Source organism: Diabrotica virgifera, chromosome 3 (genome assembly GCF_917563875.1).
Source record: "Diabrotica virgifera virgifera chromosome 3, PGI_DIABVI_V3a".
Taxonomy (NCBI): Eukaryota; Metazoa; Arthropoda; class Insecta; order Coleoptera; family Chrysomelidae; genus Diabrotica; species Diabrotica virgifera.
Genome location: NC_065445.1, coordinates 2,047,630 through 2,069,527, shown reverse-complemented (window position 1 = coordinate 2,069,527; position 21,898 = coordinate 2,047,630). Strand labels below are relative to the sequence as shown.

Here is a 21,898-nt window from a genome sequence, read left to right as displayed (position 1 = left end):
TCGCCTGTTATTTTTTAGATAAATTATTCACAAACAAATTCAGTAAAATTTGGAATTTCTTGAATCATTTTTTTTTATTGAAAACATTGCAAGTGCAGTTAATCGATCCTGGCCCATAGCTATTCTAAGGAAAGTTTTGATACGTTTCAATGCAGAGAGACATCGTTCTGTTTCTGCAGTTGTCACTGGCATCGTAACAAGTACATAATTGGAGAATTCCAATCTGGAATTCCAACTGGATAGTTAAAATCGTATCTTCTATTTTATTCATTATGCTTCCTCTTCTCCAAATATGTGCTTCACACCTACACAATTTGTAAGTTTTTACACAAATTTCCTTTTAAATAATCATTTATAATCCCGACGTTAGCACTTTGGTACATTCTTAATTAACAAATTTGGTTTCGGCATTTTTAATTTTTCTTCTAAATATAATGAAGAAAATTTAATTGATTTTAAATATTCCACGCTAACATTTACGTCCACAAATCCTTCCATTCTTAATATAGTTCCGAAATTCGAACTTCATGAAAGCAAAATTTAAACATACGTGTGCCGTGCACATTGAAAACACCAAAGATCATGCCATAAGATCACATCCTACTTGTGATCCTGTGGCAATCTAAACTTGAGGGCTAGAGCGGGTAGCGGGGTGGGTGATGAGTTGTATTTTGTAGTATGAAAAGTCATTGGTATAGGAACCACTGTGAGAGCCGTGAACGCGAGGTTCTGTCTAAGGCCTCGCAGCCGTGAACTTTCTCCTTTGAAATAGAATAAAAATAATTAAATGTTACCTATTAGATATAGTCCTGTCGCCAGGGGGGGTACAACGGCCTCGTTAATTCAGATGGACTTACCCAAATTTTTTTTATGTATTTTGACCCGTAGAACACGAATTTTTTGGGTAACAGTTGATCCGGATGTCGATAAGATTGTTATAGACCAAGAACTTGAGGAATCAAATAACAGCGATTTTTGGCAAAACAAAACAATATTTTGTATTTTTTGGGTCATTTTAAGCAAAAAATATTTCTACAAGTTTTTTAGTAGGATGCACAGTTTTCGAGATAAACGCGGTTGAACTTTCAAAAAATCGAAAAACTGCAATTTTTAAACCCGAATAACTTTTGATTAAAAAATAAAATAGCAATTCTGCTTAGCGCCTTTGAAAGTTCAAGTCAAATTATGTCGGTTTTGATTATTTGCATTGCTAAAAATTTATTGTGTTATTGCTAAACAAAGCTACAAACAACTAGTGCGTGAGTGATGTTTCTATGATTTCTCATTTAAAATCGAACGAGTAGGTAGAATAGGTACTAGTGCAATCAAGACTATTTCTACGTTACATGCGTTAAAACGCATGTAAAAGCACGGGAAACCCTACGTGTTTATAGCTTTGTTAAACAATAAAAAAATAAATTTTTACCAATGCAAATAATCAAAACCGATATAATTTGACTTAAACTTTCAAATGCGGTAAGCAGACTTGCTATTTTATTTTTTAATCAAAAGTTATTCGGGTTCAAAAATTGCAATTTTTCGATTTTTTTAAAGTTCAACCGCGTTTATCTCGAAAACTGTGCATCCTACGAAAAAACTTGTAGAAATATTTTTTACTTAAAATGGCCCAAAAAATACAAAATATTGTTTTGTTTTGCCAAAAATCGCTGTTATTTGATTCCTCAAGTTCTTGGTCTATAACAATCTTATCGACATCCGGATCAACTGTTACCCAAAAAATTCGTGTTCTACGGGTCAAAATACATAAAAAAAACTTGAGTAAGTCCATCTGAATTAACGAGGCCGTTGTACCCCCCCTGGCGACAGGACTAATACTTATAAACTCCTTGGATCTGTTATTTCGAATTTCAATTACTGTATAGTTAGATTAAAATGTTATTTATAGAATGATAAATATTACATATATGAATGTTAGTGTGAAAATAATTTTGGGGGTTCACGTGCACATGTGCACTTATGGAGAAACCGCCACTGTTAGAGATCATCATACATTTGGTTTTCTTAGTGTTTAGTGAAAGTCCGTATCTCTGACTGACTTCTGCGATTCTGCTCATTAACTCCTGTAGGGCTTCAGAACTGTCAGCGAATACCACAGTGTCGTCTGCGTATCTTATGTTATTGATACATTCTCCGTTAATTCTAATTCCGGCTTCAACATCATCCAATGCTTCTTGAAAGATTTCCTCAGAGTAGATGTTAAACAGCAGTGGGGATAGTATACATCCCTGACGGACCCCACGTTTGATTTTGATATCGTCGGATTCTCCTGCCTCTGTCCGGATAGATGATGTTTGATTCCAGTACAGATTGCTGATAATCCTTAAATCACAGGTGTTTATTCCAATATTGGTTAATATCTCCATCAGCTTGTCGTGCTTTACTGTATCGAACGCTTTATGGTAATCAATGAAACATGCATAAATATGGCAATTCACGTCTCTACATCGTTGAAATAGCACTTGTATACTAAATAGAGCCTCTCTTGTACCCACTGCATTTCGAAAACCAAACTGTGTTCGGCTGATTTTTTCTTCGCACAGTCTATATATCATTTGATGTATAATTTTTAGAAATAGCTTTAAGCTGATGGTTCGGAAATCACTGCAGGATGCGGACTTTGTTTTCTTTGGTAAAGCAACAAACGTCGACTTCAACCATGCTTTTGGTATTACTCCGCTTAAATATATGTCGTTAAATATTTTGGTTAGGCGTTGAGTACCGTCGGTGTTAAATAGTTTTATGAGTTCAGCATATGCATTGTCAGGTCCAGGAGCTTTGCCATCTTTTAGTTGTGATATTGCTCTTTCCACTTCACCTGATGTGATTGGTAAGTGGTCATCACATATGTAGGATGGAGGTTGTTCGGATCTAGTATCATCAAAAAGAATGTCACCGTGTCAGAAAGCAAATTGCCCAGCGCAAGTACATGTAATAATAATTATTACATATACTTGCGCTGGCCAATTTTTTGTACGACACGGTGACAGGAAAATACAGCGTGTTTTATATGTTCGTTCTTGGGTATTCTTTCATTTTTCCGACTGTATGTTTTGCTTTGCCACATCAAATTTACTGCATTACAGTACTGAAGTACCAGCTCAAGGCTTAGAGGGAATGATCCTGGTCTAACAATTAGATCTTTGGGTTTTCTTCTTCTTCTTGTGTCACTCCTATCGGAGATTGGAAATCATCAAGGCTACCCTGACTTTGTTTACAGCTGACCTAAAAAGTTCATTAGTGGTGCAGCCAAACCACTCTCTCAAATTCCGCATCCACGACATTCTTCTACGGCCTGGATTCCGTTTGGGTTTTGCTACTTGCTTGTTATTTTTTGTGACCTTCATATAGGTACTTAATTTTATTATTGAATTAGTGTTAACCTGTAGCCCCATTCCTTTTGCTGCTGCTTCCAATACCATAAACGATTAGACCAGGTACGCCTTTCTTCTTGTTGTGATATCGATGTCATCTGCATACGCTAGTATTTGTACTCTCCTATTAATAATAGTTCCTCTTGTTGTTATTCCAGATTTTCTAGGGCAATTTTACACAGAAGGCACGATAGGCTATCTAGTCCCGTCGCCAGAGGATGTGCAACGGCCTTCTTAATTCAGATGGACTTACCCAAGTTGTTTTTTATGTATTTTGACCCGTAGAACACGAATTTTTTGGGCAACAGTTGATCCCAATGTCGATAAGATTGTTATAAACAAAGAACTTGAGGAATCATATAATAGCGATTTTTCGAAAAACAAAACATTTTTTTGTATCTTATGGGTTATTCTAAGCAAAAAATTATTTCACTCTAAGTTTTTTCGTAGGATGCATAGTTTTCGACATAAACGCGGTTGAACTTTCAAAAAATCGAAAAATTGCAATTTTTGAACCCGAATAACTTTTGATTGAAAAATAAAATAGCAATAATTCTGCTTACCGCATTTGAAAGTTCAATTCAAATTCTATCGGTTTTGATTACTTTCATTGCTAAAAATTAATTTTTTTAATGTTAAACAAAGCTATAAACACATAGTGATTAAATGATGTTTTCAATGCATTTCTCATTTGAAATCGAACGAGTAGGCGCGCATACAGACAATTTCTACGTAGATTACGTACATTAAAACGCATGCATTGGGCACGGAAAACACTATGTGTTTATATCTTTGTTTAACAAATAAAAACTTAATTTTGAGCAATGCAAATAATTAAAAACGATAGAATTTGACTTGAACTTTCAAATGCAGTAAGCAGAATTGCTATTTTATTTTTTAATCAAAAGTTATTTGGGTTCAAAAATTGCACGTTTTCGATTTTTTGAAAGTTCAACCGCGTTTATCTCGAAAACTATGCATCCTACGAAAAAACTTGTAAGACCATTTTTTGCTGAGAATCACCCAAACAATACAAAAAAAATGTTCTGTTTTGCTAAAAATCGCTGTTATGTAATTCCTCAAGTTCTTTGTTTATAACAATTTTATCGACATCCGGATCAACTGTTGCCCAAAAAATTCGTGTTCTACGGGTCAAAATACATAAAAAAAAACTTGGGTAAGTCCATCTAAATTAAGGAGGCCGTTGTACCCCCCCTGGCGACAGGACTAATCTCCCTTTCGAAGTCCTATTCGTGTCTGGAAAATTCTTGATACTCCGTTCTCACTCTAACATTACACTTTTGGGTTTTTGATAGTGCGATTCTGTAGGTATGTGTATATTATATAATATCGTAGGAATATCTGAAATCTACAAACAAATGGTGAGTATCAATTCCATAGTCATATGTTTTTTTCCAAAGCTTGTCTTAGAAGGAGTATTTGAGGGATAGTTGATTTTTCTTTTGCAAAACCCATAATAGTATTTGTCTATCATGTTTTCACAATATTCCGATAGTCGATCATACAGAATGTAGGGCAATATTTTGTCACATTTTGGAGGGTAAGTCCTCTATAATTATCACAAATTGTTTGATCTCCCTTTTTATGAATAATTAAAGTAAAGTAATCGTAAAATATACAGGGTGTTTGGTAAAGAATGGGCCATAGCTTAACTTTAGATTCCTGAGCTTAAAATGGGTCTATTTAAGCTAACTTACCTTAGTACGAAAGTTGATAATAACCGAAATACAGGGTGTCAAATTTAATTGGGAAGAATAAATAAAATAAAAGTTTAACTTTGACACCCTGTATTTCGGTTATTATCAGCTTTAATACTAAGGTAAGTTAGTTTAAATCGACCTATTTTAACCTTAGGAATCTAAGGTTAAGCTGTAGCCCATTCTTTACCAAACACCCTGTATATGTAATTATAAGTACCTGACGGAGCTTGTGCGACAGGAACCAAAGGAAAGCCTAAATCCAGTTCAGGAGCAATGTACGAAGGAACGACATCTTGTGCAAAGCCTATCTCATTTGAAATAATTCTTCTATGGCATACATGAATATCTTCAATATTTAGAACTATGTTTCTTCTATTTCCAAGCACAGCTTGCACCTACAAACACAAATTAGAGATATTATTTCATTTATTTATTCGTGTCAATTTAACCCCAAGAATAATAATTTAAAAAATACTTCATCATTTAAAATGTTTAAATAAATGTAAATGTTTTAATTTTAATCATTTATATGGATGAATGAATTTTCAGAAAACGAAAATAATGAGTAATTTACAACCTAATCTTGTTATTGAAAACATCAGTCTTGAAAATGTAGGCCACTATATATTATCTTGCATATACCATTAAAATTGGCAAGGAAAACCAAATAGCCGAAATAAAAAAACTCATACAATTATTGTCTTGGGTAACTTTCGGCAAGTTAAGCTTTATTTTGAAAAATAAAGATACCAATGTGTCTAAAACGTCGAGTTCATGACAAATGTATCTTACCTGTAGCTACATATGGACTGGAGACTGGAAAGGGAGGGGGGTTACAACTACTGGAAGGTCTCCGAGGGGTATGGTGTTAAGTGCATAGAGCTCAAAGTACATCCCAATGGGGGAGTTATAACCCCAAAACCCCCCCTAGTTACGCCTATGCTGGAGAACATGGTCATTACCAAGAAAACCTTAGAGCAGCTCAGTACAATCCAAAGAGCGATGGAGAGGTCCATGCTAGGGATTAGTTTGAGAGACAGGATTCGAAATATCGACATTCGGGAAAGAACAAAGATTACTGATGTCGCAGAACGTATAGCAAGATTCAAGTGGCAATGAGTCGGGCATGTTGCCCGAGATAATCCCGAAAAATTGGCACAAAGATTAACAAACTGGAGACCAAGAGAGAACAGGCGAGGAGTAGGCAGACCGCAGAAGAGGTGGACAGATGCTATCAAACAAGACGCGGGCAAGCAATGGATGAGAATTGCCAAGAGTAGGAATCGATGAAAGCAAATAGGAAAGGCCTATGTGCAGCAGTGGATGAACATATATTGAAGAAGGAGATATGGACGCATATAAAATATTCTGAGGTATTCTGATAGTGGTGATGAGGAAACTGAAACAGGTTAAAATATATCTACAACATAATATCTTCTTACCTGCAGATAATAAAAATGATAAAATAATTTACATCCCCAAAAGTTTGGAATCTTCATTTGTGCTGGAATTTGTAATTGCAAATAAATAGTTTTTTGAGCTCTCGAACTTATGCCCTTTGCACTAGCTTTAGGCACTAGTTTATCTTCATAGTTGTACTTGACTTTAGGCTGTAGGGCTGTAAAGCGAGTACGCTAAAAAAGAAGAATAAATATTAAGAAATATTTGAGATCGGATAAAGAATAAGATTTTAACACTATTCTGTTAGAGAATTTTTATATTAACTGATCCTCCTCTTGGTTAGCCATCTTCCTCCTCTTTCCTTGAGCCATTATCAGGGCGCGGTGAAATATTAATTATTGTTAGTTTGCTGTCTACATTTTCTGCGATTTGTATATCAGATGGACGACTTCATGTAGAGATTTTCCCACCAGAGTTTTCATTTGGTCTGCCCATCGTGTTGAAGATCTTCCTCTTAGTTTCCGGTCTACTACCTTTCCTTCTACTAATAATATTTCTATGGTCCCCATTTTTCTGATTATCTGGCCGAAGTCAGTTGAGTATGCTCGGTTTACTGTTTTTAATATGCCTGTTTTTTATGTGACGCTCTTCCACAGTTGATAGGTTGATTCTGTGCTCTCTCCAAAACACGAGTATATTTTTCGATAGGCCCACATTTCGAAGCTTTCCTCTTATTTCTACCAATCTTTTTGAGAGTCCATGTTTCAGCTTCGTATGTAACAATGGGAAAAATAAGAGCATTGACTAACCTGAGCTTATTATTCCTTATTATCGTTCGATCTTCCCATATTTTAATTAATTTTATTGTTGTGGTTCGGGCCATTGCCAATCTACGCTTGATTTCTGAGAAGCAATCGCCATTCTTGGTTATCAGGCAGCCCAAGTATATAAATTTGTACTACATCGAAACTCGCATATAATATACGGTGTATGTGCTTCAAAAATACAAATAAAAAATATTATTTTTAAAACTACGAAGTGTCTAAATTCAAGTACAAACCTTATTTTATCAGCTAATGATATAGACCAGTAAGGATCTGTTTTTAGGTGGATGTGAGAGGTGGCATTAAGATTTTTGCGGATAAAGTTAGGTGATAACTTCGTTAATAATAATTGATTTATGCTCCTTCTCAAATATGCCCGGAACATTAATAAAAAAAAATAAAATATTTAAAAATTTCAAAAAATTTCGTTTTTTTTTTTCTACTTTTCCTGCTTATAACTTTAAAACGATTCATTTTGGAACAAAGTCGTATAGGAATAAAACAAAGATAATTAAATTTTCTATCAGATGCGATTGGTTAAAATGTCTTAATTTATCACCCTTGCTGCAAAATAGCAATAAATATAAAATAAGGTAGCAAAACAAGCCTGTCCTTATTCAATTCAATGATTTTCCATCACTTAGGTTACACTTGGAACCTTCTTAATTCGCTTAGAAAATTTTTGTAATGTGCTAAAACCGTACACCAAATTTCATTAAAATTGACTTACTAGATTTTGAATAATAATTTTGCAATCTAAACTTTTTTTAAAAAATTAAAATTTTTTAAATCTTGCACAACAAAAACTAGAACATACAAAGATTTGTCAATTTTTTTACATATAAAGAAGCACTCCACCTATCTAATGCACTTTACAAAATTGAAATCGGATTGTTTAAGCAGCCTCAGCAATGTTTTAAAATTATAAACAATTTTTTGGCTTATAAACAAATTAGTCCTGTGGCCAGGAGGGGGTGCTACGGTCTCCTTTATTTAGATGGACTTACCCAAGATTTTTATGTATTTTTTGACCCGTAGAACACCATTTTTTTGGGTAACAGTTGATCCGGATGTCGATAAGATTGTTATAAACAAAGAACTTGAGGAACTACATAAAATCGATTTTTCGCAAAATAAAACATTTTTTTGTATTTCTTGGGTATAAGCAAAAAATGTTCTTACAAGTTTTTTCGTAGGATGCGCAGTTTTCGAGATAAACGCAGTGAAAATTTCAAAAATTCGAAAAATTGCAATTTTTGAACGCGAATAACGTTTGATTAAAAAATAAAATAGCAATTCTGCTGACAGCATTTGAAAGTTTAAGTCAAATTATACCGGTTTTAATTATTTGCATTGCTAAAAATTAATTTTTTTATTATTAAACAAAACTATTTGTTTATAAGCCAAAAAATTGTTTATAAGTTTAAAACATTGCTGAGGCCCCTTAAATAATCCGATTTTAATTCTGTAAAGTGTATTAGATAGATAGAGCACCTCTTTATATGTAAAAAAAATTAGACAACTTCTAAATGGTCTACTTTTTGTTCAGAAAGATTTTAAAAAATTTTAACTTTTTTAAAAACATTTAGATTGCAAATTTATTATGCAAAATTTATTAGGTCGATTTTAATGAAATTTGGTACACGGTTTAAGTATGTTACAAAGAATTTCCTAAGCGAATTACTAAGGTTCTAAGTGCCACCAAAGTGGTTAAAAACATTGAATAACAACAGGCGTATTTTGCCCCCTTATTTTGTATTTATTGCTATATTGCAGAAAAGGTAATACGTTAAGACATTTTTGACCAGTCGTATATCATACAAAATTCAATTATCTTTATTTTATTTCTCTACGACTTTGTTCCAAAACGAATCGTTTTAAAGTTATAAGCAAAGAAAGCAGAAAAAAATCGACGTTTTTCGAAATTTTTAAATATTTTAATTTTTTTATTAATGTTCCGGGCATATTTGAGAAGGAGTATAATGCCTGGTTGCACCAACATATCTTAAGCTCCAGCTTAGCTAGGATCTACTTATAAATAGGGCCTCCTTGAGTATCACTTACGTTGTACCATAATTTTAGATTCTTACCTTATTATCAATTATATCTATTATTATATTATGGTATTCTTATTGTAATATATTATAATTATATTATATTAATTCTTATGATATTCTCGACTTAAGCTTAAGATCTGTTGGTGCAACCGGGCATAAGTCAATTATTATTACTGAAGGTGTCATCTAACTTTATCTGCAAAAATCCGAATGCCACCTTTCACATCCAAAAATAGACGTTTTTTCACAGATCCTTACTGGTCTAATAAGCAATTTGGTGTTATTTTATTTTAAAATATTGTTTTTTAGTTGTTAATGCAGCCCGATCGCTCGTCCTTTCATATGCGCTTCATTAATAATTAAAAAACAATGTTTTAGAATAGAACGTACCAAAAAACTTACCGTATAGAAAGTTTCAGCTTGAATTTAAGTATTTCGTATTTGAAAAATGATTTTTTTACTTTTGTTTTTAAACCTTGAAAATTGTCAATTTTCGTTTTTTTTTCAGTTTTAAATTGTAGCACGAATACTAACTTTAGAAAAAAATTACAAAAGACCTTTTTTATTCCCAATGATTCAAAGAACCTTAAAAATTTATTTATATTTGGAACTGGTTGTTTCTGTTTTACTGCATTATTATTATTATTATTTTTATTAATTATATTGACGATTTATGTAATTTTAGTAAATTGAATTGTTTTTGTTTTGTTTTCTTGACTTTTTATAAGCTTTGTCCATAAAATTGTACAATTTTCCACGACAGTAAAGCATATTTCTAAAGAATGTCTACACGGGCGGAAAAAATTGATTTTTATAATTTTTTTTTTTTTTTTGATAAATGTAGCAATAGCTCCGAAATTATGGCATTTAGGTATAGGGAATATAACATAAAAAATAATCAGTATTTCTCAAGGACTTCAAAAAGCAGAAAATGTACTGGGTGTTTTATCTGAAATAAGAAAGTTCATTCGATTTCCAGAACAACGGAAGATTTAACAACAATGTAATTACCACTATAATATCAGCCGCATTAGAAGACCTTTATTCACCAAAATCTATAAAAATCGTTCCAGCTGTTTCCGAGAAATTACCGTGTTGCCAGATTTTCTCGCTACCCTGTATATTATTATACATTTATAATAATTACAGACAGGGCAAATATTTGCCCTGTCTACGACAAAAAAACCAACAAAAAACTTACCAAAAATAATTGTGCAGTTATTTCGACATTTTCGCTGGGACCTTCATCACCAATATCAACCCTTATGATCATTGTTTCACCTAAGAAAAACGTATCATCTTCCAGACTTGCTGTTAAATTCATGTCATCGTGGAAAGTATAACAAAAACAAAACTCGGATTCTTGTTCAGCATGAGCGTAAAGAGGAACCTAAATTTAAAAAAAAATAAAGAGAATTAAACCAATTTTTGAAGCAAAAATCTGATTCCGACACATCAAGGCATATTACAGTAGCCTTATATTTCGTTTACAACCAGCACCTACAGTAACACAGTCTTTCTCTTTGTTAGACAGCTCTTTATGTGCGTCCTATTCACATATTATCAGAATTCTTTTGATAATTTGTGCTATTATCTCAACTATTATCTCAACAGTCATTTACGACCAGATTGTAATACCTATAATACATAAAAAGATTAATCTTGCTTACCTTTGGTCGCTGAACAATATCAATAGTAGCATTGACTTGTAGTTGTTCCATTGCAGTCAGCTCGGAAAAAACAGGACCCCGAATCAGAACTGATACAAAGTACTTTACGGTTCCATTCTTGTGTGTGTAAGATGAGGGAATACCGGAACTTGGTAAATTAAATTTAAAAGGAAAGATGAGGTCTCCAACGTTAAATCGTAATACTAAAAAATGTAGTGAAAAATTGATTAATATCTTATTAATTTTTGCTCATTACAATCCGACAAGCGAAAGCTGTCGGGTGACCTTGCGCGAAAATACACAACGAAAGATACACAACACGAGAAGTTCACCAGCTCTCGCTTGCCGGATTGTAATTTTTATTGATTTTCAACGAAAACTTTTCGTTTATAAATTCGCAAAGTGTGTGTGTTATTGCGTTGCCGCTCCTGCAATACTTAGAGCATATTTATCGATAAATTCTTATGTAGTTTTGTCTTCTGAATCCAAATCTGAAAACGGCATTTCAATATCTCTAACCGTCTTCGAGATAATCGACCTCAAAGTCTAAAATGTGACGTCACAATCCTTTTATTTTCTGCCCATACACTAAACGTCAGCTGAAATCGTTGCTAGTAAGTAGGCTAGTTTTTTTTAATCTAAATTTGTTAAGCAACACATAGGTTATTTATATTATTTGAGTTTAACACTTCGTGAATGTCAAACTAAATTTTAAATAAAGTATTAATAAAATATCAATGACATTTGATAGTGAATTTAATTATTATATATGAAATATATAATAATTACGATGTAAATAAAATAAATACGATAAAATAAATACGATGTTCAAAAATACAATTTGAGTATATTTTGAAAGCAATAATTTATTAACAATTTTAAAAAGGTTTATACGAGTATACGGCCTCCCCTAATGAGAGTACCTAATGATACATGGACTGTTCCATTTGTTATGAAATGAAAACTGTTATCATAGTCGGTTCGCTAAACTCAGACACAACTGGCTAGTGATTTTAGTAGGTAATTTTTTTGTTTTTTGCCAATTTTGCCAAAATTGGCCATATTACTAATTGTTTAGTAATTATTAACGATTTAGTAATTATTTTTTTGCCAAATTGGTAAAATTACTGACTAAAATCACTAGTCAGTTGTGTCTGAGTTTAGCGAACCGACAATATGAAATGTTGTTTGGAATAAAAAATTATGGTCTGATATGTGCAATTACATCCTTCTAATGGAAAAAATATTTGAACATTTTTCTCAAATTATGGATACCAACAACATTTTCATTTATAACTCTTTTATTTTTAATTTGACGAAGAAAAGTTATTCTTCATAAAAGCTCTTCATGGTCTAAGATTTATGATGCAACCATCATATATCAAATTTTATTAATTTTATACGAGGTATATAAAAAATATGAATTTCGATCAAGAGTAAAGTACCTTTATAGTTCACAACATTTAAATTAGAATGATATAATTGCACATTAAAACATAATTTTTAATTCTAAACAACTTTTCATAATAGCAATTTTCTATCTTATGAATTAAAATACGTAAATAAACAAAGTTTTCGTTATGATAATGCTCGCATTTTCAGCTTGTTCAAAATTGTTTTTAGTTGCATTGACATGTAAAGTGCCTTGCATACTAAACTAAAATGTATTACATACTTAAGTTATCAAATGAACACTTTTGATATAAACATTAAAAATTTATAAACAACTTCAATTTCGTTGCAACCCGGACGCGTGCAGTAGCGACATCTACTAAGAAAAAGACTAAGCTTTCAATCTAATAACACATAGAACAATATTAAAATATTATTATACATCTCATCAGATTGAAAACAGTGGGACCCTTCTCTGGTAACAACCTCCGAGGCTTCTAAAAATACAGGCCATACGGATGCCAAGACTATAGGAAGATGAGGAAATAAATTGTAAAATTCCCTCATCTTCCTATAGTCTTAGCATCCGTATGGCTTGTATTTTTAGAAGCCTCGGAGGTTGTTACCAGAGAAGGGTCCCACTGTTTTCAATCTGATGGGATATAGAATATTATTTTAATATTGTTTTATGTGATATTAGATTAAAAACTTAGTCTTTTTCTTAGCAAATGTCGCTACGGCATCCCAGCCATTTCGTTCGTTGCAATCCGTAACTGCACGCGTCGGAGTATCCTGGTTCAGTCAGAGAGAAGAGGATATGTGTCTACTGACGAGGAGCAAAAAATTCCCGAAACCGGTATAGACAGTTGCTGTACTCTCTGATTGGATTAGAATATAATGCTACTGCGTTTTCGAGTTGCAACGAAATTGAAAATGTTTATACATTTTTAATGTTTAATTTATTTACTCTATTTGGATTACGTAGGAAACCTTCTAGTTGGAGCTTTTACCACGCTGAGCAGATGGAATGTGAATTATAAATTATAAAATTCCCTCATCTGCCTTTAGTCTTGGCATACGTATGGCTTGGATTTTTTTAGAAGCCTCTAGGATTTTAGAGGTTATTACTAGAGAAAGTTTCAACTGTTTTCAATCTGATCAATGTAGAACAATATTGTAATATCGTTTAATGTGTTATTTTATTAGATTGAAAACTTAGTCTTTGACTTTTGATATATATGTACTTTACCTTTTGTAAGTTTTATTTCTTTAAGAACAAATTTGTGCACACCATGATTAACGCCCCAGTGAGTCTCTTCAATCCGAAGCAGTCGGCAAGTAATATCTAGAAATAATGAACGTTTTACATTACTTACTGCAATGAATTTTACACTTAATTTATTTGGTTTTTAATTTATTTACACTTATTTTTAATTTATTTATTCTAAACTATTTACACGAAAATATAATTTATATAATATCTATATTTATTAAATTCCCTACTTAAGCTTAAATTCAAGTAACAAGAAAGAAAATTTGCAATTTGCAATTTCGTTGCAACACGAAACTATAGCCTCATCATATTCTAGTTCAATCAGACAGTGCAGCAAGCACCTCTACTTGTTTCGAAACTTATTAGTCCCTCATCAGGAGGTACATATGCTGCTCTCTCTGACCCAACCAGGACAAACCCGGCGTGCAGTTACGGATTGCAACGAACAAAATGGCAGGGATGCCCTAGCGACAACTGCTAGCAAAAGATTTCAATCTAATAGCACATAAAATAACACCAAAAATATTGAAAGAAATCCCGCCAGATTGAAAACAATGGTAACCTTCTCCTTCCCCAATTGCCGCTAGGGCATCTCTGCCATTTCGCTCGTTGCAATGCGTAACTGCACGCCGGGGTTTGTCCTGGTTGGGTCAGAGAGCATATGTGCCTCCTGATGAGAGACTAATAAGTTTCGAAACCGGTAGAGGTGCTTGCTGCACTCTCTGATTGAACTAGAATATGATGCGGCTGTAGTTTCGTGTTGCAACGAAATTGAAAATAGTTATTCATTTTTTATTTACATGTTTGCTCTGATTGGAGTACGAAGGGAACCATTCTCGTTGGAACTTTACCGCGCTGAGCAGATGGGACGTGAATTATAAATTGTAAAATTCCTCATCTTCTTTAGTCTCAGCATCCGTTATGGCTTGCAAAATTTAGAAGCTTCGGAGGTGTAACCAGAGAAGGTTCCCATTGTTTTCAATCTGGTGGGATATAAAATATTTTTGGTGTTATTTTATGTGCTATTAAATTGTGTCTTTTTTTATTTGTTTAATTTATTAATGTTTTGTATTTTGAGAACGATTTCGAAGTGGAAATCGAAACGTCAAAATAAGCTTATTTTAAGTAAAATTTGGGGTTAATCCCAATAAAAGTAGTAAATTTATTTCTCCTATTTACTACTAACTACTAACACATTATTTGATTTTTACCTTCCACATTCCCGGCAGATTGCACTATTACATTACCAAGAATCGGGCTTCCGGAACTAAATACTCCACCACGAATAAATACTACTCTACAAGACATGTCTGAAACAGAATAAAAGTAAATAATACATCCTCACCACACACATGTACATAAGTACATACATACATCTAAGATGAAATAAGTGTTGGACACATGCAATTAGTCTAGTCGCAACATAGAGGGTCCCGTGTACACTTTTAGGTCGACTTGATGGTGGTATTATAGGTTTTTTGGGTCGCTGAATCCAATGGAAGTGCTCTGGAAAGCCCAAATGTGGCGCGTTTAATTGTTATTAACAAATTATGGTAAAATTAGGTGTTTTTCAGGAATTATTAGAAGCCCAGTAAAGAAATTGATAGTGTTAAGATCTTCTCTGGTGTATTTTTGGTCGCTGAATAGAATGCGATTAGTCGCGATTACTCAAAATGTGTTCTTATTTTGTCAATAACAAAATAATTATTTATTCGCCGAAAAGCTCGAAATGCGTTATCTAAAGCAAGTTTGTAGTCTTTTTCATAGTATTTTTATACAGTAAATCGATTGTCACTAGTCGTGATAGCTTAAACCAACGTTCCGACTTTGTTATTAATAAATTATTGCAAAAATAACGTTTATAGTACGTTTACTCACGGTTTTTGCTCTAAATTTTAAAAAACCACTTGGAATGGCATGATATTTGGCATACACGTAGCTTACATGTCAAACAAGACAAGTGATATTGTGCCGATGTGTGCTTTTATCCTGGGGGTGAGTTTCACCACGTTTCGGGGGTGAAAAAAGAGACCTTTAAAATAAGTCCAGAATTGGATAAACTGATTAATTCTAAGCAACTTTTGTTCTATATAGTTTTTTCGCCAAGTCAATACTTTTCGAGTTATTTGCGAGTGAATATGTTCATTTTTCAACAAAAAACCAAATATGTAACTCGAAAAGTATTGACTTAGTGGAAAAACCGTATATAACAAAAAAAGCTTAGAATTAATCAGTTTATCCACTTCCGGACTTATTTTAAAGGTTTCTTTTTTCAACCCCTAAAAAGGGATTCGGCACAATATCACTTGTTTTGTTTGACATGTTAGCTAGGTATGTGTGTGCCAAATTTTATGTCAATTCAAGTGGTTTTTTAAAATTTAGAGCAAAAACCGTAAGTGAACGTACTATAAACCGTTATTTTTGCAATAATTTATTAATAACAAAGTCGGAACGTGGTTTAAGCTATCACGACTAGTGACAATCGATTTACTGTATAAAAATACTATGAAAAAGACTACAAACTTGCTTTAGATAAGGCATTTCGAGCTTTCGGCGAATAAACAATTATTTTGTTATTGACAAAATAAGAACACATTTAAGAACACAGCGACCAAAAATACACCAGAGAAGACCTTAAGACTATCAATTTATTTACAGAACTTCTAATAATTCCTGAAAAACACCTAATTTTGCCATAATTTGTTAATAACAATTTAACGCACCACATTTGGGCTTCCAGACCACTTCCATTGGATTCAGCGACCCAAAAAACCTATAATATCACCATCAAATCGCGGCGACCTAAAAGTACCCACGAGACCCCCTATGTTGCGACTAGACTAAATGTAATGATACTGTATTTAGTTTCCAGATTATTTAGGGTTTCATATATGTATAGGAATGTTGGTAACAAGTGAAACGATACTAGAACAGTAATTGCCAATATCTTTATGAAAGATTTCGAGACCCGAGCACTATCCACATCTATGGTCAAATCCACATGTTAGCTACGACATGTTGACTTTACATTCATCATTTGGCTCCACGGCAGGGATGCTCTAATATCTTTTCAAACCCATCTGAATGGTATACATCCCAGTATCCAGTTCACAATAGAGATAGAGACTGATTCATCCTTACCGTTTCTCGACGTTCTCATAAAGAAGAACCAATCCTAAGGTTTTGGGTCCAAAGAAGAAAAAGAACCAAATTTGAATCAATTCATTTTGAATTTGATGCGAGATGTATAAAAAATCTTTTGCTCCTGTTTCTAAATGATTCTTCAGGATCTCGTTTTCCAAGTCAACTCGAAAATGTAGCAGGTCTGTAAAAACAGAACCCTTGTCGATTTTTTCATGAAGTGGAAGAGCATGTCATAAGCCACACTACCCTGATTTGCACCAAGTGACTTTTTTATTCTTGTCCATCAAAAATAATGTTTGTAGGCATTGTAGGAATCTTTTCTGAACTCAAAAAGAACCGATAACCGATTGTTGACAGGACAAAATTTTTTTTGTATTGGTTAATATTTAGTACTTATGTGAAGAAGCAAATGCACCTCCCTGAAAATGATCTAGCGGCGCTCATGTATATAAGACCAGGTTTATAGGTAACGCTTATAAATATTACCAAGTTTAATTTTGATTCAATTTTTTATGTTCCAGATGGGACCACTATCTAATAAATAAATGTGGAAGATCCAAAAACAAACATTTTAGTCATCGTTAAAAAAAAGATTTGTTTTGGCAAGTTCTACCAAATTTTTAGGATTTCGAAACACATTTTTCGTTTTATTTGTTTTCCCAACAAAATATTGTTCTTTTGAATTGCTTTAATGAAAATTCTAGAATCCGAAACATGTGTGGTATTTTTCACAGAAAATATTCAAATAATAATTCCAGACAATTTTCTAGCAACATCTGGAATAACAATGACTTTACTAAATTTCAATAAGAGATGCACGGCATGTAAACAACGATTTTAGTTGTTTTTTTAGATTAGATTGTTTTTGTTAAAGATGTTCAAAAATTACGTTTACCATTTTATCACACAAAAAGGGCGATCAAATAGACCTCGAGAATTACCGACTCATAAGCATGTTAAATCACTTCTACAAGTTATATTACATATGTATAAGAATATTGGAGTATATTATTAGAATAGTAATACTTAGTAGAATATTAGAGTATTAAGTAGACTGGAAACAAAATTAGATTTTTACCAACATAGGGAACAAACAAAGAGCTCGAAGAACAAGAGCTATACCCAGACGCCAACATAATAAAAGAAATAAAATCCAGAAGACTCCAATGGGCAGGACACCTCAGAAGACATTCGGGCCAAAGAACAGTAAGACTTGTGTAAGAGGAAGTCCCAACTGGAAGGAGACCACGCGGACGCCCTCGAGAGATAATATAGCAGGAGACCTAAGGGCGATGAGCGTGGAGAATTGGATGGAGGTTGCTCAAGACCAAGAAAAGTGGAGGCTTGTTGTCGAGTCGGCTAAAACCCACAAGGGGTTGTAACGCTACGGAGTAAGTAAGTAAGTAGGAAACAGGCAGGTTTTAGAAAAAAAATTCAGATTACAGAAAAATCCATCGAATACAACCAATTTTTACCAAAATAAATAGAGTAGAAGTACTTTTCGAGCGCGAAAAAAAAACGAGAAAAAACGGAAAACATTACGCCTGTAGTAGCGTTACCAGGTGTCCCGATTTGCGCGGGACGTCCCGATTTTCAGGGGTCTGGGACGCGTACCGATTTGTACCTGATCAGGACACTAAATGTCCCGATTTTCACCCACGAAAACCAATTTCAGGTGGACTTGCAGTGAATTTTATAACTATGTTATAAAAATAAGGCACTCCTAAAAGCGGCAAAATCGAATGAAAACTATAATTTTAATAAAAAATAAATAATTTACTTAATCTACGATTTTTTTTTTGTAATTTCGTCTGATTTATTATGTAGGATTAAATACAGATTATAGAAACACCTTGTAGTCCAATAAATGAACGGGAAATACGGCGATTGGCGATACCGTGTAATTTTCAGGAAAAACTCCGAATTGCATGAAAATTTGGACGGCTTGGGCCGTTGGTTGCTTTTACTCGGGGGGTGACAGTCACCCCTAGTTGGGGGTGAAAAACCGCGCGTTTAAAATAAGTCCAGAGATGGATAAATTGACTAATTCTAAGCAATTTTAGTTCTATAGTTAATTAACTTAGTTAATACTTTTCGAGTTATTTACGATTGAAAATGTGTATTTTTCGACAAAAATCACGTTTTCAGGCGATTTTCACAAATAACTCAAAAAGTAAGCATTTGATCGAAAAAAAAACCAAAGTTGTAGCTCATGAAAAATACGTTCTTATTCGTTAAATTCCAAATTAAATATTTCAACTTGAAATAACCAAGAAATGAAGCACTTTTCGGAAAAAACCAATTATAACTTTTTTAATAAAGCTTTATTTTTATGTTCTAAAAAAGTTTCTAGCATAAAAACTAAGTGAGTTAGCTCAAAATCAAGTCGACTCCTTTTTTTTGGTAAAAAAACCGTGAAAATCTCCCCCTACTTAGCACCCCAAATGAAATTAATTGTTACTGCTTTACAAACAATGTACCTTACTTACAGTCGGAAAAATGAAAGATTACCCATGAACGATCACATCAATCACATAGTTTGTATTTGCTGTCTTTCCATAAATAGCAAAACGAGAGAGAGAGTTTATTAATAATCTGAATAATATGTGATTGATATGATCGTTCATGGGTAATCTTTCATTTTTCCGACTATATGTATTTGTTACATGATTCAAAGGGCCTGAACGAGTCACTAATCACGAGTGTATGCAAAATATGAACAGCCATATCTTAACCAATTTTTGTCTTACAGAAAAACAAAATGAATCTATCATATTTATAAAAGCAAAACCTACCTACTTTTCACTCCTTCCGATTTTTAGTATCCCTAATACTTTTTAAGTTATTTTGAAAAAAGAGCATTTTCCAATATTTTAAGAAAATTTTTTTTACTATAAAACCAATTTTTTTCAAAACTAAGCAGTCCCAACCGGTAAACCCTACAGATCGTATTAACAATAAACATATAAAGTAAATGGTAAAGCGGTAACGATTAATTTTATGTACGGTGCTAAATAAGGGGAGATTTTCTCGATTTTTTTTTTACCAAAAAAAGGAGCTAACTTTATTTTGAGCGAAACTCGCTTAGTTTTAATGCTAGAGACTTTTATATAAAACAAAATTAAAGATTTTTTTAAACACTTTAAAAAATTTTATTATGTTTTGCCCGACAATTGCTTAATTTTTAGGTTATTTCAAGTTGAAAAATTCGATTTGGAATTTGACGAATAAGAACGTATTTTTGATGAGCTACAACTTTGCTTTTACTGGTTTTATAGACTTTCTGAAAATACAATTTTTTTTTTGCATTTTTAAAAGCTACATTTTTGCTAAGAATATTTTTTTCGCTAAAATTACTCGAAAAGTATCGACTTAGTTTAAAAATTATATAGAACAAAAGTTTTTTAGGGTGTCAGTTAATCCATTTTGGGACTTACTTTAAACACGAGTTTTTTCCCCAGAAGGGGTAACTGTAACTGTCACCCCCCAAGTAAAAGCAACCAACGGTACAAGTTCAACTTTGAAGTAGACAGTAAGTAGAACCTAAAACCAGATTTTCATGCAATTCGGAGTTGACTCTGAAAATTACACTCCAAAACGGTCATTTACTGGGCTATTGTTGTTTATTTGTCCCGATCTACAACCCTAAATCCCGATTTGTTTTTGCTTATGTACCGATTAAAAACAAATCGGACCTGGCAACACTAGTCTGTAGTCACTAAAAATCTCTAAAATCTAGCGGCTCTATCGCCCTCTCTGCAGGCACTGCAGGCCTGAATATAAATATATAATGGTGCATGCATGCAGAAATAATCATGCCTCACTAAAATATGTACAACAATTACGTAACAAACAAGACATTGAAGTAATTTAAGCATCGAAATTTTATAATGCTCCTTATCTGAACTGATTGCCTTTTCTTTATTATTATTATTAACCAACAACAATCCATTTGACATGACAGTTTCTTTAGCATAACGTTCAAATGTTTAATAACAACAACAATATAATAACAACAATAATACATACTATTTATTAATAAGTAATTTGTAATTTAGTAAATGAAATAATCCAACACTTCACTTAATGGTTAAAATAACTTCGACTTTGTGTATCAGTAAAACTGCGGACTAGATATTCCAAGTCTCTTTCCTTTTCTTCTCAAATTAAAAATAACTTCAACATCAGCGCCGTACTTTCATTATATAGCTGCGAGTTTGTTGATCGTTGAAATTTCAAAAATGACGTTATCAAGGTTAGTGTTAAAACAAGTGTAAACAAAATTACTTTTTGCAAACTGGTTAATGAATGAAAGTGTTTGCAAAATATTATGAAATCGTCTAGAGGCCAGGGCTGATTTGCGGCCAATCAAAGTTCACATAGCTTCGGAGTGTAGGTATTCGGTATTCTCATTTATTTTGATCCTCTGAATTTGAATTTCAAACTTGCACAAGAAGCTCTAGGCGAAGAGACCAGTACAGTCCACAGATCAGCGGGAAAAATCACTTGGAATACACAGTTGTAAGAGCAAAGAAATAAGAAACAGGAAGCGTACAAAAGCAAAAGATGGCTGAACACTAAGAACCCTGAAGATAAAGTGATATACCTACAACGATCAACAAAGAATATTTAAAGAAATGACAAGGAACAACAAAAACGAAACATGGGATGCAAAATGTAAAGAAGTTGACTGTTACATCGGAGGAGCGCGATCATCAGCGGCTTGGAAATTAATAAAAACCTTGAAAACCGACACATCAAACAAAAGCCCATCCAGATAGATGCATGGAATGAGCATTACGCAAGGGAACTAAATGAAGACAGAGATATCTATAACACTGTACACGGCGACTGTTACACTGAGTACACGGCGAATATGTAAACGTGGAAGAAAAACAAATAAAACAAGCACCTAAATCCATGAAGAACAACAAAGCATCCGGGTCGGAGAACATACTAGCTTCTTCTTCTAAAAGTGCCTATCTTCTGGAGATGTTGGCGACCACATTGACCCATCTTATTCT

At 33.2% G+C, this 21,898-nt stretch overlaps 1 protein-coding gene across 3 annotated transcripts in view; it reads right to left on the bottom strand.

Annotated features, from left to right (window-relative positions):
* Positions 1–21,898, bottom strand: part of LOC114324434 (uncharacterized) — a 28,361-nt gene extending 6,463 nt beyond the window's left edge. The window contains exons 1-7 of one of the 3 annotated variants that reach the window (XM_050646232.1): positions 20,720–21,898; positions 14,942–15,040; positions 13,707–13,802; positions 11,066–11,268; positions 10,597–10,785; positions 6,556–6,747; positions 5,331–5,508 (exon numbers count right to left, since the gene is read on the bottom strand). In XM_050646232.1, coding sequence (XP_050502189.1) covers positions 5,331–5,508; positions 6,556–6,747; positions 10,597–10,785; positions 11,066–11,268; positions 13,707–13,802; positions 14,942–15,040; positions 20,720–20,735 — 973 coding nt within the window. In that variant the 5' untranslated portion in view covers positions 20,736–21,898. The remainder of the gene's footprint in view (positions 1–5,330; positions 5,509–6,555; positions 6,748–10,596; positions 10,786–11,065; positions 11,269–13,706; positions 13,803–14,941; positions 15,041–20,719) is intronic. The other 2 variants (XM_028272286.2, XM_050646233.1) reach the window with 2 other exon arrangements.